Source organism: Somniosus microcephalus, chromosome 7 (assembly GCF_052327205.1).
Source record: "Somniosus microcephalus isolate GS21.2 chromosome 7, FLI_Smic_1.0, whole genome shotgun sequence".
In the NCBI taxonomy this organism is placed as follows: Eukaryota; Metazoa; Chordata; class Chondrichthyes; order Squaliformes; family Somniosidae; genus Somniosus; species Somniosus microcephalus.
The window spans coordinates 157,468,882-157,489,850 of NC_140993.1; the positions used below are offsets into that span (position 1 = coordinate 157,468,882).

Below are 20,969 nucleotides of genomic sequence, written 5' to 3' on the forward strand. Positions count from 1 at the left end.
ATAAATTGAGTGTTATCTGGTTTTCCAGGGAGGTGGTCTTAGAAATTTGTGACCTCCTGAGAGAAGGCTTGAAACCATGGAGCAGGGATAGCTCATGTCACTATAAAATTTCCATGCAGCAGGAACTTTTCAAGGGGTGACAGGAGACATGGAAAACAATAACCAGTCAGCAAAGCACCACCATATAGCCTGAGTTATGCATTCACTGCTCCAAGGGGCAAACAGAGCCATTATATTAACCTCGATCTGCCCCCTCCGAAAAATATCTGTACCCCAGCCTACTCAAACTCCCATCAGTTATCATCTAAAAGAATTCAGCACAATAACATAAAAAAACATTTACAGTGCTCCATTACTCTTTATTTACATATCCATTTATCAATCTCTAAATGATTTTCCCGCCATGCATACCATTTCGATAATGAGGTATTTTTTGTGTTCTACTCCTATCCTTGTGCTTCTATTTATTACAACCCATAAGACAGGAATGTGGCTGGAGGCTGGCAGCTGACTCTCTCCGTAGCTGGCTCCTGGGATTGAGGCGGTTCTCAATCTGTGTATGCTCGGGACCCAGAAATTCAAGCCTCAGGCTGCGACTCCTCCTTGTTGGGGGTAATGGGGCAACAGTCTAGCCCTGCCTGCTCTCAATCTCAGCAGCAGTCATAGTGATAGGGGTTTCATTGGTTAGGGGAACAGATAGGCGTTTCTGTAGACGCAGACGTGACTCCAGGACGGTATGTTGCCTCCCTGGTGCCAGGGTCAAGGATGTCACTGAGCAGTTGCAGGACACTCTGAGGGGGGAGGGTGAACAGCCAGAGGTCATTGTCCATATCAGTACCAACGACATAGGCAGGAAAAGGGATGAGGTCCTGCAGGCAGACTATAGGGAGCTAGGAAAGAGGTTAAAAAGCAGGACATCAAAGGTAGTAATCTCCGGATTACTCCCGGTGCCACGTGTTAGTGAGTACAGGAATAGGAGGATAGAACAGATGAATGCGTGGCTGGAGAGATAGTGCAGGAGGGAGGGCTTTAGATTCCAGAGGCATTGGGACCGTTTCTGGGGAAGGTGGGACCTGTACAAGCCGGACGGATTACACCTCAACAGATTCGGGACCAATATTCTCGCGGGGAGGTTTGCCAGTGCTGTTGGGGAGGGTTTAAACTAGCTTGGCAGGGGGATGGGCACCAGCATATAGGAGTAGAAAAGAGAAATAAGGTGTATAAAAGAGTGAGTGTGTTGGATAGTACTAGAGAAGATAGTACTGGGGGCGGCAGTAGTACCATATTAGATAGGAGCAGACTAAGAAAGACTACGAAAAATTCAAGAATGGGTTTAGAATGCATGTACGTAAATGCACAAAGTGTGGTGAATAAGGTTGGTGAGGTATAAGCACAATTAGCCATGTGGCAATATGATGTTGTGGCAATAATGGAAACGTGGCTTAAAAATGGTGAGGACTAGGCACTTAGGGGGAGAAATTCAGTTGGTTGCGCCACCCATTAGTGCCTTAAGAGGGCGATAAGTGGGGCGCGAGCCAGCTAGCACCCAGGCGCGGCGAGAGCTGCGCCTCTCGCGAAATTGAGCGGACGTTTAGCGGTAGCGCAAAACCGCAACGCCCGCTCAGCTGCGCGCGCAGCTCCTGATGTCATTTCATGGTGCAACGCCCTTGGGGCGCCCCGAACCGGAAATTCAGTGGCGCCCCCCTCCTTTCCGCCTGGCGCTCCCAGCGACTGGTTGACTGGAACGGTTCCCAGTCGCTGTGGGGCTGGGGGGACGCTATTTAAAGGGGGCTCTTCCTGGCTTCTTTGTGGTAGCCATTTTTGGACCACTCCTTCTGTGAGAGAGAGAGAGACTTGCAGAGAGACAAAAGGAGAGAGCTTTCTGCATTGAGTCAGCGCTCACAGAGGTACTTCTGTCTTCTGACCAGAACTTTGTAGTTGGTTTGCTTTTTCACTGGCATAACCTTGAGTGGCCACATACTATGGGGGCTGCAATGGGTGGAAACGTTGGGCTTCTCCATTACATTGAGAGGGCACAGAGACGCAGAGAGAGAGTGCCAATCATGGCCAGATGGAGGAGGGCCAACAGGCGGCGGCACACGAGACCGTACCCTCCCAGGGTTTTCCGCCAACAGTTCTCATACCTCAACATATCTGAGGAGCAGTGTTTTCGGAGGCTGCGATTCAGCAGGGAGGTGGTCACTGAGCTCTGTCACCTGTTTCAGCCAGATCTGCAGCCTCTACTGAGGAGCAGGACGTCTCTGTCGGTGGCAGTGAAGGTGACAGTGGCTCTCAACTTCTATGCCACCGGCTCCTTCCAATCCGCTACTGGGGACATTGCCAATATCTCCCAGTTCGCGGTGCATTGCTGCATCTGTCAAGCCACGAATGCCCTCTTTAAAAGGAGACGTCAGTACATCTCCTTCCCCATGACCCTGGACAAGCAGCAAGAGCGCGCAATGGGATTTGCAAGAATAGCGGGCTTCCCCATGGTCCAGGGCGCCATTGACTGCACGCATGTGGCTTTGCGGGTGCCGCAAGAGAATGCCGAGGATTACCGCAACCGGAAGGGGTTCCATTCGTTGAACGTGCAGTTGGTGTGTGACCACAGACAGCTGATACTCGCTGTCAATGCTCGCTTTACAGGCAGCAGCCACGACGCCTTCATCCTGCGCCAGACTTCTGTGGCAGACCTTTTCGAAGCCCCGCTCACCCAGGAGGCTGGCTTCTTGGGGACAAGGGCTATCCTCTGTGCACCTGGCTGATGACCCCGCTCCATGTGCCCAGCACCCCTGCTGAAGAACGATACAATGAGAGCCATCAAGCGACCAGGAACATCATTGAGCACACAATCGGCGTGCTCAAGCAACGGTTCCGCTGTCTGGACCATTCCGGGGGAGCCCTTCAGTACTCACCTGAGCGAGTCTCCCATTTTGTTGTAGTGTGCTGCATGCTGCATAACCTGGCAATCCTCAGGACTCAGCCACTGCCACCAGACATTGGAGCACCAGCAGAGGAGGAGGAGGAGGAGGAGCACCAAGACGGGAGGGAGGCACAAAGTGCAAGGGCCGTCCGTCAGCGGCTTATTGCAAGTCGGTTCTAGGCTCCCTCTGAGGGAATGGCTTGTGCCATTGAAAGAACATGAATGGAACCGTTCCGCAACCCCGAAGCCGGTCAAGGCAACAAATAGTTCAAAGAGCAAACATGCACATTCTGAATAAAGACACTTCTTTATTTAACAAACTGTGTGCCCTTCCCGCATGACAAAGTAATAGAGAGAAACCTCCAAAAAAGCAGTCAGACACATAACTGGCTCTCACAACCTGGAGACAATGAACAAAAGAGTAACCAAAAAATGACCATGATCCTCGGCCTTCAATAAAAAAATTAACGGCATTTTGCCACACCTCCTACTTTTTGCCCTTCGAGGGTGATCTGCTTCGCTTGCGAGGTTGGCCCCTTCCCACCCTGTAGCTCCTCCGCAATGGGACCCCAGTGGCTGCAGCAAGGCTGGGGGAAGGCTACTGAGTGTCAGAAACTGAGTCGGCAGATGCCCTTCAGGTACGGCCTGGACCAGCTCTGGGCCTGGAGGGCTCGGCTGCTGACTGCTCCAACTCTGCATGGGCGGCAGCAGTCTGTCCTACAGGTGGTGGCAGCTGCAGTGGAGAAGTGACAGTGTTGGCAGCAGGAATGCTGCCATCCTGACAGAGGACAGCCACTCCCTGGTCGGACGACACACTGGCACTCCCACGGGGCAGCACTGCAGCATGCGGAGCAATCTGCTGAAGCACAGACTGCTGGCTTTCTGCGGCACGGCGAGGGCCCCGGCGATTCGTGCCCAATCCAGTGAGGGTGGCAGCAGTCAGTGCTCATGTGGCCTCAATGTGCGTCTGCATCAGACCAGCCACTAACTGCATTGCACCACTAAGCACTTGCGTGGAAGCCGCCTGTGCTACCTGTGCTGCGCTGAAGTCCTGGAGACTCCTTGCCTGTGCTGCGCCAAAGTCCTGGAGATTCCTTGCCGGTGCTGCGTCGAAGTCCTGGACACTCCTTGCCAGTGACTCAATGGATTCGGGCATCCTTGCCACTGCAGCCATGAGCTCAGTGTGCCTGTGCTCCGCCTGGGCGCTCATTTCAGCGAGGAGCCGCACCTCTTCTGCGCTCACTGTAGTAGGACTCGAGGCCAGACTCTCCCTCCGGGGAGAAGGCCGCCGAGCTTCCCTACCCACCCCCCCGCATTGCTGCAGCCCGCAGCCCCGGAGCTTCACCCTCCTCAGACCATTCCCCCCTGCTCCCCTCCAGGGAAGACGTGTCCCCATTATGGCCATGGGCTGCCTCGGCTGAGGGTGGCACTGATGGTCCGGCTTCCTCTTCCTCCTCACCTTCAGAATCACTCACAGCGGCAGCTTGAGGGCCCGCCTCCTCGCCTGGCGAATCAGCATCTGAAAGCAGGGAGGTACAAGAGTTGCTTTAGCGTGAGGACAGGGCGGCAGCGAGGGAGGCATGAGTGCTGCAATGCACTGTATTGGTTCGATAGTGGCAAAGGATGCTGGTGTGAGGCACAAGTGGAAGGAGAGAGGTCAAGAAGGTGATGACCTTACCATTGCTGTCCAGAACGGGGTCGGCATCTCCAGTGGCGACGGGGCCAATCATCCAGCCTGCCATAATCCGCTGGACTCGCTGCTCCAGATCGCTGAGGTCTTGAAGGTGAGGCTGGCCTCCCCCAGTCCATTGCTGCTGCCTCCTGTTATGGGCCAGCTTGCCCTGCAAGAGAGAGGACGGGCTCTGAGTACAGTGTGAAGCCTTGATCTTGGCTGCACTGCCTCCCATGGTCGAATAGCCCTTACAGTGTGAAGCCCTGATCTTGGCTGCACTGCCTCCCATGGTCGATTAGCCCTTACAGTGTGTAAAGTGGTGAATGTGCGCGTGAGTTTCATGAAAGGCCCATAGGTGTTGGATGAGGGCTGGGCATTGGGGCTTTCAGGACCCTTTGGCCATAAAGTGAGGTGGGCATGCAGGGATGAAGAGGATACTGAAAAGGGTACTCACCCTGATGACCCGAGTGATGTTGTTGAACTTCTTCCTGCATTGCACAGGGGTCCTAGGCACCATGCTGCTGGAGGTCACTCTGTGAGCCACCTCCCTCCAAGCTTTGCGATAGTCATTGGGCAGTGGCCTCCTGCCACTGTCCGGAAACAGGATAGATCGCCTGCGCTCCACCGCGCCAACCAGAACCTGCAAGGCCCCCTCACTGAACCGCTGCGCTCGCTCCCTGGCCCTCTCCATGGTCCTAGGCGTTAGAATGTGGCAGCAGGTCTGTCCAGGCCGAGAATCAGGGCTCCGATGCGCAGGGTGTGGCTGCAATCCAAGATCGAACCTCCCGTTTAAGAGCTGACCGGCGCCAGCGTGTCTGCGTGCAATCGCTAACTGGCCACACCTGCGCTGCGCCCGCCCTCGGTGGTAGCGCCTCACTTCTCCGCCGTAGCGCCTTAAGACAGTTGTGCAGCGCCTGTTTTAGTGCTCCAAGCACCTCCTGGGGCGAAGCAGGTCAATTTAGCAGTAGGTGGCGATAATTTGCGCAAAGCGCTAAATTTCGCACCCGCTCGAGTATTATGCCCCAAACGTGGCGATACTGAATTTCTCTCCCATAATATTCAAGGGTACAAGGGGGGAGAAATTCAGTAGGTTGCGCCACCCGTTAGCGCCTTAAGAGGGCGCTAAGTCGGTCGCAAGCCAACTGGCGCCGGGGCGCGGCACTGCCCACGCCTCCCGCTAAATTCCGCGGGACGTTAGTGGTGGCGCTAACCGTTAGCGCTGCACCGATGCCGATGACGTAATCGGTGTGCGCAGCGCCCCGCTGACGCCCCAGCCACGATATTTGGCAGCGGCCCCTGATTTACCGCCGGACGCTATGTCCGACCGGTTCAGGGGGGCCTGCCTGTGGCCGCGGAGGTGCAAATTAAAGGCGAGGTGCGGGGTGGCCATTTTTGTTGTTGGCCGCCTGCCAGCACCTGCCTGTGCTCCCGTCCCCGACCTCCTGGACCCCCCCCCCCCGCGGAGTGCCGGATGCGCTCCAAGAGCCTGGCACGTCTCCTCGGTGCCGGGCTCTTTTGCCTGCACTCCCGATCCCCGGGGGCCCAGCTGGGCCCCAGATCGCGCTGCACAAGGCCCCTCCCCTTTAAGAAGGGGAGGAAGGCCTGCAATACCGCAGTGCGACGTGCCGCAGCGCCCCAAGAGGGATGCGGGGCGCCTCCAGTAGCGCCGCGCTTCTCTTTGGGGCGCAACAACTCAATTTCCGGTGCGGGGGCGCGAATGTTTCCAGGGCGCTACTTTTAGCACCCTGGCGAGGCTGGCGCCCCAAACGGGGCTATACTCAATTTCTCCCCCAAGGTGATAGGAATGGATAAATGGGAGGTGGGGTGGCAGTGCTGATTAAGGAAGACATTGTACTGTTGGAAAGGGAGTATGTTCTGGAGGGGACAAGGACAGAATCCATTTGGTTAGAGTTGAGGAGCAAAAAGGGTATGATCACGCTATTGGGGGTAATCTACTGGCCTCCAAATAGTGAGAGGGAGGTAGAGGAGCAAATCTGCAGGGAAATCGCAGAGATATGCAAGAGCTATAGAGTGGTAATATTGGGGGACTTTAAATACCCAAATATAGATTGGGATAATGCTAGGGTAAAGGGAAAGGAGGGGGAGGAATTTCTGAAATGTGTTCAGGAGAATTTCCTTGACCAGTATGTTCTTGGCCCAACTAGGAAGGAGGCATTGCTGGATCTGGTGCTGGGGAATGAGTTGGGCCAGGTCGACCAAGTGTCTGTGGGAGAACACTTGGGTACGAGTGATCATCGTATCACAAGATTTAGATTAGCAATGGAGAGGAGCAAGGAACAATCTAGAGTGGAACTTCTAAACTGGAATAGGGCTAACTTTAATGGGATGCGAAAGGATCTAGCCAGGGTAAAACGGAACCAAAGACTAACAGGAAAAACTGTAATGGAACAATGGGTGATCTTTAAGGAGGAGATGTTCCAAGTACAGGCTAGGTACATTCCAACAAGAGGGAAGGGTAAGGGAACCAAAGCAAGGGCTCCTTGGATGATGAGGGAGATAGAGAAGATGTTGAAACAAAAAAAGAGGGTGTATGATGAATGTCAGGTGAATTCTTCAAGGGAGAACCAGACCAAATACAATAAATTGAGAGGGGAAGTGAAGATGAAAATAAGATTGGCAAAGAGAGAATATGAGAATAGAATGGCAGTTAACATAAAAGGGGACCCAAAAATCTTCTACCGGCATGTAAACAGTTAGCGGGTAGTAAGAGGCAGGGTGGGGCCTATTAGGGACAAAGGTGGTGATATATGCTTAGATGCGCAGGGCAAGGCTAGAATACTCAATGACTACTTTGTATCGGTGTTTATGAAGGAGGTGGATGCTGACAAAATATCAGTAAATGTGGATAAGGTAGAAGCAATGGAAGGGGTGAAAATTGATAGACAGGATGTACTAGAAAGGCTGGCTATGCTTAGAGTGGCCAAGTCGCCTGGTCCAGATGGCTTGCATCCCAGGTTGCTAAGGGAATTGGGAGAGGAGATAGCAGAAGTGCTTGCCATAATTTTTCAATCTTCCCTAGATGTGGGGGAGGTGCCTCAGGATTGGAAAGTGGCAAATGTGACACCATTGTTCAAGAAAGGGTATAAAGACAATTCTAGTAACTACAGGCTGGTTAGTTTAACATCAGTGGTGGGTAAAGTTTTAGAAACAATAATCAAGGAAAAAATTAACAGTCACCTGGAGAGGTTTAAGCTAAATAAGGAGAGCCAACACGGATTTGTAAAAGGCAGATCGTGTTTGACTAATCTAATTGAATTTTTTGATGAAGTAACAGGGAGGATTAATGAAGGGAATGCAATGGATGTTGTCTACATGGATTTTAGGAAGGTGTTTTGGGCAAGAGATACAGGGGGATGTGAAGAAAAACTTTTTTACGCAGCGAGTGGTGAGGACCTGGAACTCGCTGCTGACGGAAGTGGTGGAAGCGGAGACACTCAATGTTTTCAAGGGGAGACTGGATAGGCACTTGAGTGAAATAAACTTGCAGGGCTATGGGGATAGAGCAGGGGAATGGGACTGACTGGATTGTTCTACAGAGAGCTGGCATGGACTCGATGGGCCGATTGGCCTCCTTCTGTGCCTTATGACTATGACTCAATGGAAGAGGGTTTTGGACTTGCTCATGGTATTGCAGGCTTGAGAATGTGTGGCATCCATGAACAAAGACCCCATGTCATCCCTGGTTGTGGCCTCATTGCCACCATGTGAGCTGATTAGTGTGAGAACTGACCCAACAGCATTGGTGACACTCCCAACGCCTATGATATAAGAGCATAGCTGATTTGTTCTCGTCCTATGGTGTATTTTAGCTGCTGGTGTCCTTGCAGCACACGGCACAACTCAGCATCTAGCTCTCTGCTGACCTGGAGCCTGTGAACCCAGTTCCCAATGGTCATTACCAGGTAGGTGTGTCAGGGCCTGTTCATGTAGTTGGTAGGATCTTGGCAGGTTTGGTTATGCTGGCTGTTGACCACCAAACTATACCTGCTTTCAAGCCACTTAATACATACCGTGCAGTGATTGGAATGCTTCCAAAGACCGATCCAGCATAATGGTTAGGCAGGTCCTCACAAATAAAATTTGTGCCATCAAGTCTACTGTCATGTAATTGTAGCCTCTGCATGCAGTAATCCTCTGACATTGCAAGGTATGTGCACCTCTGTCTGAAGATACGGGTAAACGGTACCAGCAGATGGACAAAGTACGCCTCTGTGCAGCCTGACCTGTCGAGCATCCCTTTGTTGGTCATCCTCTTCTCCCATTGAAAAACCCGTTGTGATATTATTGGGGCTGTGGGGAAAAAAGGCAGCAACAGAACAATTGCTACAAAGCCTAATTGGCAGCAGAAAAAAAAATTATCAAAGAAAATGGCCACAAAATTGATTGGCTTAATCCTCTTGCTAGGCTCTTTAAATGAACTTGCACATACAGCTCATTCCCTAGCAACCATATACGTCATTTCATATGGGTATTTACTTCACTCAATGCACTGCACAAACATCAGAAAAGTGTGTGAATGTCAAAGTGATGTAATTTGATTTAGGTATTGTTTCAAGCAGCAGCTTCCTGCTCCTATTTCATTCACTGCCATAAATGCGCATGATGTGTAAAGTAGATGGAGAGTCTATGTTAAAGATTTACATTCAGTTTTCCAATTAGGTTCGCCCAGTACACATCCATTTAGAACCAGAGAACAATAGCATTTTACAGCACAGGAGGAGGTCATTTGGCCCATTGTGTCTGTGCCAGCTTTTTGCTACAGCAATCAAAATTTTAAATTTGCCATAGCTGACTCTAGACTAACTGGTCTATAGTTACTTGTTTATCCTTGTACAAACGTGTTACACTGGCGACTCTGCAGTCTCACTGTACATTTGCATAACTAAGGGGATCGAAAAATTGTGGCCAGAGCCTCTGCTATCTCCTCCCTGACTCCTTTCAACAGCCTAGAGTGCATGCCATCAGGGCCCAGTGACTTATTCACCTTCAGTTTGGCTAATTTTTTAGAACAAATTCCTGTTTTATCTTGAAACAAAAATGTTTTATCCTCCTCTAGGAGACGTATATTCTTTACGCATGCATGTGTCAGTCCCTGGTTCTTTCTGTTGGCAGAGCTAAGAGCAAGAAGGTGAAATTCCACAATGGCCACTGTGAGATTTCTACAACTAATGCCTGGCACAAAAGCAATTTATATTGGGGATGTTGTCCCAGTCCACAGTGACTGAGCCAACACTAAAAGTATTCCATTTCCCTCTCACCTTACTGCAGTGGTACATCATCCTGGTGGTAATTTATTACTAGACCACACGCAGATGGTTCACAGATAGTCCAAAATCTTACTTTTGAGGCCTGGAATTAAAGTACAGTGAATGAAAATAACATGATATGGAGTATTTTGTATTTTCTGAGTTTGATCTTGAGGCTGCAATGGTAGAGAAGTTCTGGAGTGCTCAAGATTGCTGTTTATTAATAAAGTATTGCAGCTCCGAAAGGCACTGAATTATGTCACCATACTATGTTCCTTTTCTTTTGCAGATGGGTCTGTGATTATATCGTGCATGAGCATTTCATGGGCGACTTTGGATTACTATGCGGCACTAAAAAAATCATTGTCCACTGGACAGAATCTAGCTTGTGGATTCCCTTATGTGATGTACTTTTTTTACAAGTTGTTGACACTTTGTGCAAAGATTCTGAGCATAACGCTATTGGCTACTCTACATATCATAGCTGTTGCTGCTTACTTGTGTGTTCTGTGGCTGATCATGATCATCTATGTCTTGAAGCAGAAGACCACGTTTGGTACATCCACATGCCAAAAGTGTATTTACAGGATAGTGGTTGGCATCATCTTAGTTTTCACCTTTTTCAATATAAAAGATCAGAATACAAAAGTAGTTATGGCTCTCTATTATACATTTAGAACCGTTGAAATCATTACAGTACTTTTCCTATGCTGGTTACTGAAAGGCTCTACGATTGATAAAAGCTATGATCTGCCAATTAGTATAACTGTAGGGCTATCACTATTTATAGGGATTGTTTGTCTTGTGTTGTACTATAGTTTTTGTCATCCTCAGATTAATTCAGAAAGGGCAAATTACTTTAATAATTCTCAAACTGAACCACCATTACACAGATCTCATGATGAGGTTGATGGTTGCCTGCCTGAAAATTCAGCAGTTAACATAACACTTAACAACATAAGTGAAAACAGCAGTATGATTAATTCAGCAATCCCTATTCCTGGAAGAAGAAACAGTAGAATAACACATTGTTTAACTTTTTAATTACATGAGAAAGGGGCACAACCGGAATGAACTTGAACACCTGCTACAGATGGAGGTTGTTATATTTTGGGATTTAAAAGGACCAATTTTTTTCTCAACAGTTTCACAGCGGAACCCATAAGTGGGGCTTGTTCTTACAATCTGCAAGCTCTATTTTTATACATAATCTAGAATTAAGAATTGATGAGTTGTTAAAATGTGGCCCTGTCTACCAATTTAGGTGTACATTAAAGGTTCCGTGGTACCATTCAGGAAATAATAGGGAATTCTCCTGGCAGCACTGACTAATGTTGCTCCTCCCTCAACCAATAAAAACACATTTATTGGTCACTCATCTAACCTCAGGGAATCTTCTGCAAGCAAAATTTTTGTAGCATTTGCCTGCATAGCAGTCACTGCACCCCGAAAACTAACCATTCGAGTGTGAAGTGTTTTGAGACATTTCTGACAGACATGACAAGGTGCTATATAAATGCAAATTTAAAAAAATTCTATTTGCAGTAATCTGTTTAATAGGTTATACATATTTGTGTGCATTGCGATCAATAATTTCTAAATGACATATCTTAAATATAGATCAGAATTTACAAGCAAAACAATGAATACATTTATTTACAGCTAAATAGAATGATGAAACACAAATGTTCAGTGAATGCTAATGGTCCAATATAATAAATATATATATATGTTTGAAAAATATCTGTAGTGGGCCAATTACCCTTAATAACTGTTTCTGAAGTAACATGATAATCCTTTCTGTTTTGAAAAACAAAAATCCTGGCAAAATGAATTCAATGGTTTCATATTCTCGTATAACTTTCAGTATCAGCACAACTTAACATAAATAATAATTTCTCTCAAATAGAGAGCTAAAAATGTAAGCCTTCTTTATAACTGCTTAATTTCTCTGAAGTTGAGTTATACAAATAAACTTCAGGAAGTTGCATGTCAAATAAAGAGTGGACAAATTTAGCAAATTATGAATAATGTACATTATGCAAGTGCAGAGATCACCAAGATTCATATAATCCATTCAGCAGGAAAGTAATGTCTGTGTTAGGAATATCCAAACAACTTATCAATTTCCCACAAATCATTCAATCAAATATTAATAGGAACCATTTTGAACCTAGGATCAAAAGTCTCTATCACCTTTAATTAGGAAGTAAACAAACCAATTTAACATTTATGACAGAGGGATAGGCTGATAACAAGAGGAGAAAGGCAAGGACATATCACTACTACAGGCACCACAAGAAGAGTGGGAGAGAGAAGTTGCATTTATATAGCACCTTTCATGTCCTCAGGATATTCCAAAGTGCTTCACAGCCAATGAGGCACTTTTGACACATAGTTACTGCTGTAATGTCGGGAAATGCAGCAGCTAGTTTGCACACTGCAAGGTTTCACAAACAGCAGTGTGATAAATGACCAGTAATCTGCTTTAGTGATATTGTTTGGGGGATAAATCTTAGCCAGGATACCAGGGGAACTCACCTGATCTTCTTTGAATAGTGCCATGGAATATTTTATATTCACCTGAGAGGGCAGAGCGAGCCTCAGTTTAACATCTCATCCAAAAGACAGCACCTCCCTCTGTGCTGTACTGGAGTGCCAACGAAGACTATGGCCCGTATTTTCCGATCAGAGGCTTCCTGCACGCGGAGGCCTCTGAACTGGAAAAAATCTATGCCCTTACCTGAGGTCCGGACATTTCCGCTCCTGGGCCTCTGCTCTACGAAATGCACAGGACCCAGGTATCCCAGGGGCGCAGGCGGTTCGCAAGCGTCCCTGGGATCACGTGGGCCATGGGGAACCAATGAAAGAAGGGAATCCCCCCTTCATACTTTTGACAGGTCTCTTAGCTTAGACCCGTCAAAAGTATGAATGGGGATCACTCCAAAAACACATCAAAACATTAAATAATTTTTTTTAAATCACATTTTTAAAATTAGTTAAAATTACATTAAATTAAATATTTTATACAAAAATGTAATAGTATTTTTTTTAAGTATTTAAAAATTATAAATGAGTGAAAACATTTTTTTTTTACTTTTTAAAACTTTTATGCTGGTAAAATCAGGCCTTACACCTGCTTTTACCAGGCATAAGATTTTTAAGGGATTTCAGTGGGCGGAGGTTCTGCAGAAAGCAGAACACTCCACCGCTGAAGGCCCTTCTCCAGGGTAGGCGCAGGATCTGTCGAGGATTCCTGACAGATCAGAAGTGCCGGTTTTCAGCGTGTGCGCTTTGCATGCCTGAAACCGGTACTTGCAAGGTTCCTACAGGTGTGTACACAGCTCGTACACACCCATAGGGATCGGAAAATACGGGCCTATGTTATCTGGAGTAGGGTACAACCGTCTGACTTAGAGGCAAGTGTGATTCCAGTGAGCCACAGCTGAAATCTAAGCAATCTAGTGACTACTCAAATTAACCCCAAACAAGGTAGGGTGTACTTCAATCCAGCAAATCCCCCTCCCCAATTCCACAACAATTAAACACCCTGATCTTGAAGCGTGTAACATTGTTCCACCTATATGTACAACTGTGCCATGGCTTTTCTAACTCGAGTCCCTGAGGCCATCAGATTTCTGAATTTGTCTGTATTTATTCTCTTGCCAGCATGTTAGTTCTGTTATTATTGTGAATAAAATATTTTTTCTATTTTGGCAGTTCTAATTTCATTTGGCTACCTGATATTATCTTTTGGAAGGTAGGACAGGAAGTTGTTGGGAGTGTTAATATTTTTAGGGGCTTCACTGCATGGAATCGTTTGAAAACCACTGAAATATGCCAACAGATTCATTTGGGGCAATTTTTGTTTTGGGCAGACTTTGGGTGGGAGAAGGCACTGATGAGACGACCAAGCCATTTTAAGGGCTGATTGGCATATCAATATCAACGGTGAACTGTGAGCACAGAACCAGCGCTCACAGGCAGCTCGCCATTTGGAGGGGAGGATTGTGGATGGCAGGAATTCCAGCAGCTCCAATGCAGAAATGAGCTGGAAGTAGGGACTGAAAGGGAGAGAGGTAATCTTGGGAGGAGTTGTGGGTGGCACAGACAGGTCTGCACCAGGCCGGAAGATTTTTGTGGGGCCACAAAAACCTTTTTAAAAACTTACCTTGGGCTGTTTTATAAGTAGTTTGCAGTGGCCCCATTAAGAGCCGCTGGTTAGGATGCTCAACACCGAGCACCAATGGGAGGAGCCTGTGTGTTGCATGCTCCGCCCATTGGTACTTCAAAATTGCATATTAAAGGCAGCCTTTCCGCTTGACAGCATTCTGGTTGGAAATGGTGGCGGCCATATTGGAAGCAGGAACGAGGTGGTTAGTGGTGCACTACCATTTTCAGCCCACCACCACCCGTTCCCACTGGTCAGAGGCCCTGAAAATCAGGGCCATTTTATCGATGTACCTTCTTGTAAATGCCATGCAAAAAAAAGTACAACTGCGCTAATATGGACACCTGCGTAAAAAAGTAAAACTAAAGAAAGATTGTTTACTTACCACTGGGTCTGGAGATTACAGGAAATTGTTCAGTGTTTAAAACAGAAACAACAGTTAGAGGGCAGGGTTTTTCTCTTCGTGCTTGGTAGTCCACAATTCTCCACCCATTCATTTTAATGGATGCAAAATTACAGGCTGGTGAGCGCAAATGCAGGAAATCCTAGCCAAGAGTTCACAGTTTCTGCATAAGTATGACATAAGTATGCAATTATAGCAAGGTGGTATAGAGAAGGGCTATGATGTTGATCCGAGGATCAGAGGGTTGAGTATTGGGATAAGTTAGAAAAACTTGTACTCCTTAACCTTGAAAGGATTTGAATGAAAAGGGATCTAAGAGGCATATACAATACTAAGTAGAATAGGAAAGCTAAATATGGAGCACTATTTTAAGTTAGACAATTAGACAAGTGTTGTGTGGCATTACCACCGTGCTAAATGGGATAGATTCAGAACAGAAATAACAACAGAAAATGCTGGAAAAACTCAGCAGGCCAGGCAACATCCGTGGAGAGAAATTAGAGTCGACGTTTCGGTTCTAACCCTTTTTCAAAACTGGAAAGGAAATGAAATAGATCGAAAGGCAGGGCTGGGAGAGGACAAAAGAAGTGAAGAGACATTAAGAGGTATTCAAAACGAGACGAGATGGTGATAGGACTAGTGGAGACAAAAGACGGCTCAGATTAGGTGTGAAATGTTCTGGCAGAATGAGAGACAGCTGCCATTTTCTGTTGTTATTTCGGATTTCCAGCATCTGCAGTATTTTGCTATCGTACTAGATTCAGAACAGATCTAGCTGCTCAAAACTGGGCATCCATGAGGCGCTGTGGGCCATCTGCAGCAGCAGAATTGTATTCCACCTGTAACCTCAAGGCCTGGCATATCCCTCACTCTACCATTACCATCAAGCCAGGGGACCAACCCTGGTTCAATGAGGAGAGCAGGAGTGCAGAAGAGCATGCCAGGAGCAGCACCAGGTGGCGGTGCCAATCTAGGGAAGCTGCAACACAGGACTACATGCATGCTAAACAGCGGAAGCAACATGCTATAGACAGAGCTAAGCGATCTTACAGCCAACGGATCAGGTCAAAGCTCTACAGTCCTGCCACATGCAGTCGTGAATGGTGGTGGACCATTAAACAACTAATGGGAGGAGGAAGCTCCATGAATATCCCCATCCTCAATGAGGGCGGAGCCCAGCACACAAGTGCAAAAGACAAGGCTGAAGCGTTTCCAACCATCTTCAGCCAGAAGTGCCGAGTGGATGATCCATATCGGCCTCCTCCCGAGGTCCCCACCATCACAGAAGCCAGTCTTCAGCCAATTTGAATCCCTCCACATGATATCAAGAAATGGTTGAGCACACTAGATACAGCAAAGGCTATGGGCCCCAACAACATCCCGGCTGATGTGCTGAAGACTTGTGCTCCAGAACTAGCCGTGCCTCTAGCCAAGCTGTACCAGTACAGTTACAACACTGGCATCTACCCGACAATGTTGAAAACTGCCCAGTTATGTCCTGTCCACAAAAAGCAGGACAAATCCAATCCAGCTAATTACTGCCCCATCAGTCTACTCTCAATCATCAGCAAAGTGATGGAAGATGTCGTCGACAGTGCTACCAAGTGGCACTTACTCACCAATAGCCTACTGACCAATGCACAGTTTGGGTTCTGCCAGGACCACTCGGCTCCAGGCCTCATTAGAGCCTTGGTCCAAACATGGACAAAAGAGCTGAATTCAAGAGGTGAGCTGAGAGTGACTGCTCCTGACATCAAGACAGCAGTTGACCGAGTGTGGCATCAAGGAGCCCTAGTAAAATTGAAGTCAATGGGAATCAGGGGGAAAACTCTCCACTAGCTGAAGTGATACCTAGCACAAAGGAAGATGGTGTGTAACTTGGAGGGGAACTTGCAGGTGATGGTGTTCCCATGCGTCTGCTGATCTTGTCCTTCTAGGTGGAAGAGGTCGCGGGTTTGGGAGGTGCTGCCGAAGAAGCCTTGGCGAGTTGCTGCAGTGCATCTTGTAGATGGTACAGACTGCAGCCACGGTGCGCCGGTGGTGAAGGGAATGAATGTTTAAGGTGGTGGATGGGGTGCCAATCAAGCGGGCTGCTTTGTCCTGGATGGCGTTGAGCTTCTTGAATGTTGTTGGAGCTGCACCTATCCAGGCTAGTGGAGAGTATTCCATCACACTCCTGACTTGTGCCTTGTAGATGGTGGAAATGCTTTGGGGGGGTCAGGAGGTGAGACACTTGCCGCAGAATACTCAGCCTCTGACCTGCTCTTGTTGTCACGGTACTTATATGGCTGGTACAGTTAAGTTTCCTGTCAATGGTGACCCCCAGGATGTTGATGGTGGGGAATTCGGCAATAATAATGCCGTTGAATGCCAAGGGACGGTGGTTAGACTCTCGCTTGTTGGAGATAGTCATTGCCTGGCACATACGTGGCGCGAATGTTACTTGTTACTTATCAGCCCAAGCCTGAATGTCATCCAAGTCTTGCTGCATGCGGCCATGAACTGCTTCATTATCTGATGAGTTGTGAATGGAACTGAAGACTGTGCAATCATCAGCAAACATCCCCACTTCTGACTATATGATGGAGGGAAGGTCATTGATGAAGCAGCTGAAGATGGTTGGGCCTAGGACACTGCCCTGAGGAACTCCTGCAGTGATGTCCTGGGGCTGTGATGATTGACCTCCAACAACCACAACCATCTTCCTTTGTGTATAGGTATGACTCCAGCCAGTGGAGAGTTTTCCCCCTGATTCCCATTGACGTCAATTTTACTAGGGCTCCTTGATGCCAGACTCGGTCAAATGCTGCCTTGATGTCAAGGGCAGTCACTCTCTCTTCACCTCTGTAATCCAGCTCTTTTTTCCATCTTTGGACCAAGGCTGTAATGAGGTCTGGAGCCAAGTGCTCCTGACGGAACCCAAACTGGGCATCAGTGAGCATGTTATTGGTGAATAACTGCCGCTTGATAGCACTGTCATAGGGACATAGGAAATGGAGTAGGCCATTGACCCCCTCGAGCCTGTTCCGCCATTCAATGAGATCATGGCTAATCTGCGACCTAACTCCACACACCCGCCTTTGGCCTATAGCCTTTAATACCTTTGTTTAACAAAAAGCTTTCAATCTGAGATTTAAAATTAACAATTGACCTAGCATCAATTGCCATTTGCAGAACAGAGTTCCAAACTTTTACCACCCTTTGTGTGTAAAAGCATTCTCTAACTTCACTCCTGAAAGATCTGGCTCTAATTTTGAGACTATGCCATTAGTCTTAGAATCCCCAACCCAGCGGAAATAGTTTCTCTCTACCTACCCTATCTGTTCTCCTTAATTTCTTGAAAACTTCAATCAAATCTCCCCTTAACCTTCTAAATGCTAAGGAATACAACCCTACTTTGTGTAATCTCTCCTCATAACTTAACCCTTGAAGTCCGGGTAACATTCTGGTAAACCTACGCTGCACTCCCTCTAAGGCCAGTATATCCTTCCTAAGGTGTGGTGCCCAGAACTGCTCACAGTACTCCAGGTGTGGTCTAACCAGGGTTTTGTATAGCTGCAGCAAAACTTCCTTGTACTCTAGCCCTCTAGATATAAAGGCTAGCATTCCATTAGCCTTTTTGATTATGTTCTGTACCTGTTCATGGCATTTTAATGATCTATGTACCTGGACCCCCAAGTCTCTTTGGACCGCCACTGTTTTTAGCTTTTCACCATTTAGAAAGTACCCTGTTCTATCCTTTTTAAGTCCAAAGTGGATGTCCTCACATTTGCCGATATTGAAATCCATTTGTCACAGTTTTGCTCATTCACTTAATCTATAAGTATCCCTTTGTAATTTTATGCTTTCATCTAAAATGCTGCCTATCTTTGTGTCATCGGCAAATTTGGATATCTGACTTTCTATGCCATCATCTAAGTCATTAATAATACTGTAAATTAGGGAGAGTTTAAACTAATTTGGCAGGGGGATGAGCACCAGGATGTAATATTAGGATGAAGAAACAAAGTGCACAAAGGATGGGGAGAGACAGGTAGCACTAGAGTAAGAAATAGTACGGTATTAGGTGGGGCCAGACTAAGAGAGAATATAGGATGGTCTAAGACAGGTTTACAGTGAATATGTGTAAACACATGAAGCATGGTAAATAAGGTTGGTGAGCTGCAGGCACAAATAGCCACATGGGAATATGATGTTGTGGCGATAACGGAGACCAGGCTGAAAAAAGGGCAGGATTGGTTTTTAAATATTCCTAGATATAAGGTGTTGAGGAAAGATAGTGAAGGAACGAAAAGAGGTGGCTTGGCAGTATTGGTTAAGGAGCATGTTACACTGCTGGAGAGGGTGTCCTGGAGGGGTCAAGGACAGAATCTATTTGGTTAGAGTTAAGAAATAATAGAGGTGCCATTATACTACTAGGTGTATTCTTTCGGCTACCAACTAGTGAGAAAGATTTGCAGGGAAATTACAGAGAGGTGCAAGAAATATAGAGTAGTAATAATAAGGGACTTCAATTATCCTAATATAGGCTGGGATAATAATAGTGTTTGTTACCTCTAGACTTGACTATTCCAATGCACTCCTGGCTGGCCCCCCACATTCCACCCTACGTAAACTTGAGGTTATCCAAAACTCGGCTGCCCATGTCCTAACTCGCACCAAGTCCCATTCACCCATCACCCCTGTGCTCGTTGACGTACATTGGCTCCCGGTTAAGTATGCACCTCGATTTCAAAATTCTCATCCTTGTTTTCAAATCCTTCCATGGCCTCGTCCCTTCCTATCTCTGTAATCTCCTTCAGCCCCACAACCCCCCGAGATATCTGCGCTCCTCTAATTCTGCCCTCTTGAGGATCCCTGATTATAATCGCTCAACCTTTGGTGGCCATGCTTTCTGTTGTCTAGGCTCTAAGCTCTGGAATTCCCTGCTTAAACCAGTCTGCCTTGCTACCTCTCTTACCTCCTTTAAGATGCTCCTTAAAACCTATCTCTTTGACCAAGCTTCTGGTCACCTGCCCTAATTTATCCTTATGTGGATCGGTGTCAAATTTTGTTTTTTGACTTAAAATACTCCTGTGCAGCGCCTTGGAATGTTTTACTACGTTATAGGCGCCATATAAATACAAGTTGTTGTTGTGTAAAGGGAAGAGAGGGGGAAGAATTCTGAAGTATGTTCAGGAGAACTTACTTGATCAGTATGTTTCCGGTCCAACGAGGAAGGAGGCATTGCTGGATCTAGTTCTGGGGAATGAGATGGGTCAAGTGGAGCAAGTAACAGTAGGTGAACATTTAGGGAACAGTAATCATAGTATAAGATTTAGATTAGCTATGGAAAAGGACAAGGAGCAATCTAGAGTAAAAATACTTAATTGGAGGAAGGCAAATTTCAGTGGGTTGAGAATGGATCTGGCCCGGGTAAATTGGAATCAAAGATTGGCAGGCAAAACTGTAATCGAACAATGGGCTGCCTTTAAAGAGGAGATGGTTCGGGTACAAAGAGAGAGTATGAGAATAGATTGATAGTGTAAGCCTCGCTGTCCTATTCTCAGGCTTGGGGTTCGTTTTGACCTGTGAATTATAAGGGAAATAATTAATGAATCACTCAAAAGCTCTTAAGTTAAATAAGGTCATTTATTAAAGGAAAAAGGGGAGAAAAGAAAACAAAAACGCTTATATAGATTTAAATGGAAATCGTAAGGGTGACCCCGAGCTTCCGGTCGCCTGTCATTTCAATTCACCGTTCCATTCCCACTCGGACCTCACCGTCTGCGGCCTCTTGCATTGTTCCACGGAAGCTCACCATAAACTTGAGGAACAGCACCTCATCTTCCGATTAGGCACTTTACAGCCAATATCGAGTTCAACAACTTCAGATCATAACCTCGGCCCCTATTATATTTTTATATTTTTTATCCACACTTTTGGTTTGTGACTTTTCCTTTTTCTCTCTCTCTCCCCCACATGGCAGCTGTCTTTCACTCCGCCAGCGCATTTCACACTTCATTTAGAGCCATTGTCTGTTTCTTTACCTGTCCTATTACCATCTCGTCTCACCTTGAATATCTCTTAATGTCTCTTCTTTCATCCCCTCCCCCATTTCCCAGCCCCCAAACTGCCTTTTGTTTCATTTCCTGCCTTTTCTCTCAGTTCTGTAGAAGGGTTTCGACCCAAAATGTTGACTCTATTTCTCTCTCCATGGATGTTGCCTGGCCTGCTGAGTTTTTCCAGCGTTTTCTGTTGTTATTACCTTAACAGCTTCTTTTATATCTTTTCCTTTCAATGGTAGACAGGATGTTACATCGCCAAGGCCTCATTGACCTATCGATGATAGCCTTAGATCATGATAGCCAATAATATGTTGCAGTTTTTGTTTAAACTTAAAGTTAAAGTCAGCATGTGAAGATCACAGTAACAGTTAATTGGCTGGATAGCTCACACAAATCTCAACTGTCTAGCTGGCAAACTTTCTGATAAGGATTATTTATTGAAGAGGCCCACTGAGTTTTGTGTTATCTCATCAAGTCCTAATCCCT

General features: G+C 46.8%; 1 protein-coding gene across 1 annotated transcript in view; it reads left to right on the forward strand.

Moving 5' to 3' along the window:
• xkr9 (XK related 9) overlaps positions 1 to 13,576 on the forward strand; it is a 57,487-nt gene extending 43,911 nt beyond the window's left edge. The window contains exon 3 of the mRNA XM_085993146.1: positions 10,152 to 13,576. Coding sequence (XP_085849272.1) covers positions 10,152 to 10,906 — 755 coding nt within the window. The 3' untranslated portion in view covers positions 10,907 to 13,576. The remainder of the gene's footprint in view (positions 1 to 10,151) is intronic.
• The last annotated feature ends 7,393 nt before the right edge of the window (positions 13,577 to 20,969 follow it).